Genomic DNA, 7,595 nt, shown 5'->3' with positions numbered 1-7,595 from the left:
GGCGTGTTCATTGACTGCACGTCCACAAGCATGACCTTACACTTTGTGGGTGCAAATTCATACCAAAGGACGGGATGACTTTGGTCAGTTCATCCAAGAATACTTGCGCCTTTTCCTCTTCTTCGAACATGAGAACGATGTCGTCTGCATATTCCAGATCGACAAGGTTTTCTTCACTGGCTATTTGAACACCAGGGTTTTGGAGACCCTCCAGCGTTCGTCTCATTATTTCATCGATCACAAAGTTAAAAAGGAATGGAGAGAGTGGGCATCCCTGACGGACACCGCTTTGTATGCGGAAGCTTTTGGAGAGCTCTCCGTACATTTTCACACGTCCGGAAGTCTGAGAATACAAAGAGCGTATTATGTTTACAAACTTCCGAGGCATTCCTTGGTGGGCAAGCGTCTCAAGAAGAACAGACCTACCAACCGAGTCAAATCCGCCTCGGAAATCCAGGAATACTAGAATCGTGGGTCGCTTATACGTATGGCGTTGTTCTAGCACCTGATGCAGTGTGAAGATTCGGTCAACACAACCCCTACCAGGCCGGAATCCCGCTTGCTGCTCTCGAGTCAGTATCTCACGAGCCACCCTAAGGCGACGAAGTTGACGCGACGCCAACAGTCTCGTTACAACCGGGGTCAAGCTGATGCTCCTGTGGTTACCAATATCTTTGTTTAGTTCACTACTTCGAGACAAATACGTCTCGTTACAACCGGGGTCAAGCTGATGCTCCTGTGGTTACCAATATCTTTGTTTAGTTCACTACTTCGTTCCTAGACAAATACAAACCAATAATGATACGTTCTTTTCAGTAACACTGGTTTTCTTCACGGTGCCATTCTATTCCTACTTATTTTTACACGCCATAACGATGCTCTCCTGGCCTTCCACTCGCTAAACTTCTCACAGTCAGACGACTCCATTTTGTTCCGTCATTCCCGTATTATCCGACATTAATCATCCTGACATTCTACTTCAGAATACATCTACAAACCCCTGAGGTCGTCAAAATGACCTTTTCATGCCACCAGTTTTGTTCCTCGTAGGAACTCCACAGAGCGTCCTCTCAACCATGCGTATGTATTCACTGACCAATTTCTGTGTCCCTTGTGCGTTCCCCTTGAATTTGCACTGCTGTCTTGTTGTTTCTCCTGGCTTAATTAAGTGCTTGTTTGAGCAAACGAGACCCGAAATTCATTCCCCATGTAAGTCTAATTCTCATTTCCACGCATAGGTGTCGCCTTCTAGCTATTTCGTTTTCTCTGTTCGCTATTTCGCTCACATGTATATTGAGTGACAGTATGCTGATATCATGTCACTCAGGCACCTATGCATCCGCATTTGTCACGGGCAATTCGTCATCGCTTTCCAGTTATGACTTGTAAACTATGAGCTCTACCACTGTCACCATCATCGACCGTTAGCAGCAACTACTCAGGTCATAGCAAATAGATCCCGAAAAGAACTCTTCCGATTCAAATAGCACCCGTTCGCACGCTTCTCGCTTTTTCAAACATATCCCGATTAGAAACCATAAAGCTGGAAGCATAAGCAGAACAGCAATTATGAAATGAATATCAGAGAGCATCGCTTAACCAGTATCGTGACCTCCTTCGCCATTGTTCTAGATCAAGAATGCAGCGGAAACTGGATAATGTCGCGCCCGCGATCAAAACTAATGGGGCAAGTGAGGCAGAGATATTGGTGACCTAGCCGCTCACTGAGTTCCACATGAAAACCGGTGCCAACGCGCGATCTGTGCCCGAAAAACCGTATTTAACCTGATAACGCATGTACACCCAATATATCAGATTGTCTTCATCTAACGTACACGTACACATTCAGTTCTCTATTCGTCTGTGGATCACTAGTCTATTTTCCATGTTGACCGAAAAGTGACTGCTGATTCCCTGTACCCTCTGTCTGCGCAAGACACCACGAATTAAATCCGGTGTTAAGCTAACCTTCATTCTAATGGGGCGATTCCCACAACAACTAGCGATAATATGCAGTAGTACAGCAGTTGCTCAGTATTCAGCGTATCTAGGACACCACATCCGACTTGTTCAAACTAGCGTAGAGCACTAAGAGCAGGTACACGTGCAGGGATTCTTCAGTTGTTTTATACTGTAACAGAAAACTCTTCTATCCAAATTTCTGGAATTCGAACACAGACTCTAGTTGAACTTCACAATACCTTGAAGATAGTGACCATAAGTTGTCTAAACAACGTGATTAAGTGATGATTAGGTTTTTGGTGATGGTGACTCCTAACTCAGAGAGCAGTCGATGTGCGTCACTGAAAACAACAACAAAGGAGAACACTGGTGCTTCATTGCCGTAGCGTAGTATGTACAATGTGTATTTTTTAGTGCGGTATCAGTGTACATAGAAACTGGAGGCCGTGTAATGTAAGGTAAAACACAAGGTAAAAAGTAATATCTTATATAGCATCTTAAACGGCATCGGTCGCAGCCTCTTCGTCGTCTTCACCATCCACATCACTCAGCACGCCGGATTCATAAGATCCCTCATTCTCACCATCATCGCTGCTCTATAATGTTGAAAAAAATATAATTTAGGTTCAAGAGATACACAGAACCTGGGATAAAAGAATGCTGAATAATGAGGCCCAGTAAACTCACATCTTCGTACTCCTCATAGTGAGATTCAGAATTTCCGATGGTTCCTACAGTGGGCCGAACAGATCCAGAGCTTGATTCGACTTTGGTGGTTGATGTGTTTGAATTGGAGCCGATCAACTTCTGACTCTTATTGTCCGCATCAACAGCAAGACCCGTAAACGGGCGTTGAATTCCCGCGTTCAAGGACCCCGAGCCGGTAGAAACTGGTGGGCATACTTCGTTGCTTGAAATGTTGTCTTGTTTGCATGTGGGTTGCTTAGAGGGGGATAATTCTTCCACTGTACGACTGCGCTAAAACAACGAACAAAAAATAATCCACACAAGAATGAGAAAGCACGAGTCAATCTTATTCACTAGCTACTGCGCATACAGTTAATCTGCTACTGAGGTAAGATATCCGTCCGTAGAACTGATAACATGCTTAGGACGCGTGCTGAAGAACGCTCACAAGAATAAGTTTTCTTGGGGCCAAATGTACTTTTCGAGAGTTTTCGAGAGTCATCAGTAAGTAGTGTAGTAAGTAGTGTCATATCGAGCGACCACACTTATCAGTTTTTCCACATGAGAACTGAAGGTGCTCACTGAGGGATTCAACTACCCACATAATTCAAATCAAGCTCGACACCAGTAACTATGCTCAGCTTCACGCTCTACTATGACGTTGGATCTCGAGTTTTAGAACATCCTAAGCAACAGGAGTTTTTGTACGAAGGTAAGTGAGTTGGCTTGGCACCCGCTCCAACAAAAATTTGGACTCACCTTGGCAGGTATACCGAGGTCGGTATTCGAGTCACTAGGACTGCGCCTGCGTTGTACAGGCTCAGTTGTACCCGGAGCGTTTTTCCGCTGGTCCGAACCAGTTGTCTGAGCTAACGAGGACGGTACGGTTGTGTAACCTGCTTCCTGGACAAATCAGTTCGAACCAAAAGAATGAAATACCTGGAAAGTTTTGGAATGCACTTTCTGTTTGATCTGGTCTAATGTTTTTGTTTCTATGGATTGTGCAATTTTTTCCAAATCATTTCCGAATCGGACTATTGCTGCCTTCAATTCGTTTATTTCTTCGGTTGTCCACTTGGTATTTGACTTTTGATCAGAAGTGTTCTGCTGAGCCTGGGACAACTTAAGCTCAAGAGTCAAGTGGGCAAGTCTGCCAAAAGCGGCTGAGGCCTGCTGAAAAATTTCAGAAACTCGAGATGCGTTGGCCATCGCCAGTGGATGGTAAAGCTACAAAATTCAAAGATACATAGCAGTTGACAGCAGCATTAAAAACGTTGATCACCAGCGAAATATTTTACCATTCAAAAAAATCTCGAACAGAAGGATGAAAATTAGCAAGGAAATTTCAATTTTTAAATTTATCAGCCATAAACCGTACACCATAGCCACATTGGTCCCAGCTGTTACAGTTTCGATCACCGGAATGTGGGAGAGTGGGGGACGTACAGACAAGCCTTGGAGGCGATGACATGTTCAATTCGTCCAGGAACTGGGTAGCTACGCACTGAAGGCAATGCCTCCAATGCACGAGCGTCACTGGGCCATTTCTGCCAGTGTCGTTAGCCATGGGTGAGTTGAGTCCCGTGTCCCCATCCAGGGAGGCCGCACTCGTCAACCCGAATGTTCATTGGTTAGTGTTCTCGTACTTCGTCGCCAGGTCATACACTGTCCATCTCTCGGTCACTTTCATCCAGCACAGGGCTGGGAGCGAAAAACAGCTGTGCGAGGGAGACGGTCTCCTGACATGCGGGGTATATGTCGCCATCAGCATAACCTAAGAAGCGTAAGTAATTCATCTGTCGCGGGAGAGTCCCATCTGACATACCTGAGCATTACTAATCCGAAGTTCCCACCAGACCCGACTAACGCTTCGGTGAGACCGACGATCAAACAACGATATCTTTCGTATGTCCTCTGAGCGTACAGGCCACTTCTCTAATCCATAAAACAGTATGGATCGCACTGCTACTGTATAAACTCTGCCCCTAACAGACAAACTGACGTCGCCTCTGTACCATTGGTGTCGGAGGTTAGCAAAAGCTGTCCTGGCTTTCCCGATCTGAGAAGTAATCTCATCTCCAGCCAGTCCACCGGTACTTGTACAACTGCCCAGGTAAAAAAACTATCTATTACGTCAATTGACTGGCCTGTAAGCATGAGGTTTGGGTTTGATCTCACCCAGTCTTGTAGCAGCACTTTACATTTTGCAGGTATGAAACACATCCCAAACCGTGCGGCAGGGTTTATTTAAGTTATTTAAAATGGTTAGCATTTTTGAAGGATCTGAATCAAGAAGAGCAACATCGTCCGCATACTCAACGTTTGTGAACGAAAGTCTCGGGAGCATTTCAACCCCCGAGATGTTATAGGCAGGCAGAGAAATTTCAAGTAGCACATAAAAAAATGGAGAAGGCGGGAGAGTGGAGCCTTGTCTTACGCAACTGGACGTGATGAACTCAGGCGAAAGTTTGTCGTATACTCGTACGCGCCCACAAGACTTCGCATACAGAGCTCTCATAGAGGATATAAATTTGTTACGGACACCTCTGATCGCCAGACACTACCAAACTTCCTGACGATCGACAGTCAAAAGCAGATTTCAGATCAAGAAAAACGACCACAGCCTGAATAAGTGGCACTGTTTAAGAAATTGTTTCAAGATGAAGATATGGTCGATGGATCCTCGACCAGGGCGAAACCCAACTTGATTCACACGTGTCTGTCTCACCCGATAATCCACCAAGCTGCGGAAAATAATGCTAGAGAACACCTTAGAAGCGAAGGATACCAAGTTGATACCACGATGGCTTACGCACTAGGTTCTTGCGCCCTTTTTGAAAACTGAGCTAAAGGGCGAAGAGTCCCAAATTTTCTGCAGTGTGGTTGTCAGACTGCTTACCAGGACTACGCCACCTTCTTTGAAGAATTCTGGGTGCAGACCGCCAAGGCCAGGTGCCTTATGGTGTTGTAGGGTTGCAATCAGACACTGGATTTCGGTTGATGATGGTGGACCGGTGTCAATGTTTCATTCGGTTTAGCCGGGTTTTTTCAGCGGTTATGTTTAAGAAGACCCGCTGAGCTGTTATTTGAACTGTTCAATCCACAGCTCAAGATGACGGTTGTGTAAGTGAATTGCCCTATCGTCTTTCTCGCATATCGTCTCGTTGACGATTGTCTCCTTCTGAACGGTTGGTCGAATCAGTTGTTGCCTGCAGCGAAAACCTTTTTCATACCCTGGGCCTTCGAAATCCACCAGAATTCTTCGCCACTCTTCAAGCTCCTGACTATCCGGTTTTTGGAGGATCTAAGCATCCCATCAAAGTGGCTAGCTGACGGTATGGACTGTCTGGCTGCAATAAGATCTGCTGATGGCAAGCAGTTCTGAAAGCCGAGAGCATAGTCTCTTTAACCCGCTTCCATTCTACTCCAAATCTTCGTCATCCGCACGACTGTGCGTCTCTAGCAGCTTTCTAGTCAGATCAGTTTGGTACTCTAGAGCTACTGAAAATTGTCAAAGTTATTGAATGGAGCTGATCTACTTAAGCACACATCTTGCTGACAGAAGCGAGGTGATTTGTTTCAAGATGAAGATATGGTCGATGGATCCTCGACCAGGGCGAAACCCAACTTGATTCACACGTGTCTGTCTCACCCGATAATCCACCAAGCTGCGGAAAATAATGCTAGAGAACACCTTAGAAGCGAAGGATACCAAGTTGATACCACGATGGCTTACGCACTAGGTTCTTGCGCCCTTTTTGAAAACTGAGCTAAAGGGCGAAGAGTCCCAAATTTTCTGCAGTGTGGTTGTCAGACTGCTTACCAGGACTACGCCACCTTCTTTGAAGAATTCTGGGTGCAGACCGCCAAGGCCAGGTGCCTTATGGTGTTGTAGGGTTGCAATCAGACACTGGATTTCGGTTGATGATGGTGGACCGGTGTCAATGTTTCATTCGGTTTAGCCGGGTTTTTTCAGCGGTTATGTTTAAGAAGACCCGCTGAGCTGTTATTTGAACTGTTCAATCCACAGCTCAAGATGACGGTTGTGTAAGTGAATTGCCCTATCGTCTTTCTCGCATATCGTCTCGTTGACGATTGTCTCCTTCTGAACGGTTGGTCGAATCAGTTGTTGCCTGCAGCGAAAACCTTTTTCATACCCTGGGCCTTCGAAATCCACCAGAATTCTTCGCCACTCTTCAAGCTCCTGACTATCCGGTTTTTGGAGGATCTAAGCATCCCATCAAAGTGGCTAGCTGACGGTATGGACTGTCTGGCTGCAATAAGATCTGCTGATGGCAAGCAGTTCTGAAAGCCGAGAGCATAGTCTCTTTAACCCGCTTCCATTCTACTCCAAATCTTCGTCATCCGCACGACTGTGCGTCTCTAGCAGCTTTCTAGTCAGATCAGTTTGGTACTCTAGAGCTACTGAAAATTGTCAAAGTTATTGAATGGAGCTGATCTACTTAAGCACACATCTTGCTGACAGAAAGCGAGGTGATAACCGGGCTCGCACAATGGCATGATCAGAGTCAATTCAGAAGGAAAGATTATCTTTAATTGACACTTTCCACCGGCAACTGATAGCCACATGGTTCAACTCAGTTCACGAGAGTCTTGTGGTTGGCGACTTCGGGGTAAATCGATGTGAGCGTTTGTGTTCGTACCGGCTGGCGATGTGCGAACAACTGGAGCAGTCGCTTCCCATTATCCCTACGCTGAGCATCAACTCCAAATCAACCACATAACTGTGTTTCTTTCGGACTCAGTCGTCCAACTCCGGCATTCGCACCACCCGTTAGGATTACCATATCCGTCTTACTTGCTGACCCAAGCTGACATATCTCGATAAAACCCGCTCTATTGTCCCAAAACTCCAGTCTGTCGGGTTGTATGTTGATACGACAAACCGAAGCTGTTCACAGCATCCAACTGCATTGATTTTAATT

General features: G+C 45.7%; 1 protein-coding gene across 1 annotated transcript in view; it reads right to left on the bottom strand.

Moving 5' to 3' along the window:
* The window catches only part of T265_13859 (hypothetical protein), a gene marked incomplete at both ends in the record, with an annotated part of 33,075 nt that overhangs the window by 10,365 nt on the left and 15,115 nt on the right, over positions 1–7,595 (bottom strand). Inside the window, 4 exons of the mRNA XM_009170902.1 lie at positions 41–736; positions 2,650–2,940; positions 3,409–3,552; positions 3,589–3,876. Coding sequence (XP_009169166.1) covers positions 41–736; positions 2,650–2,940; positions 3,409–3,552; positions 3,589–3,876 — 1,419 coding nt within the window. The remainder of the gene's footprint in view (positions 1–40; positions 737–2,649; positions 2,941–3,408; positions 3,553–3,588; positions 3,877–7,595) is intronic.

The sequence above is a fragment of the Opisthorchis viverrini genome (genome assembly GCF_000715545.1).
Source record: "Opisthorchis viverrini unplaced genomic scaffold opera_v5_114, whole genome shotgun sequence".
NCBI lineage: Eukaryota > Metazoa > Platyhelminthes > Trematoda > Opisthorchiida > Opisthorchiidae > Opisthorchis > Opisthorchis viverrini.
The sequence above is the reverse complement of the archived record's forward strand: the minus strand, read 5'-3'. Positions and strand labels throughout refer to the sequence as shown.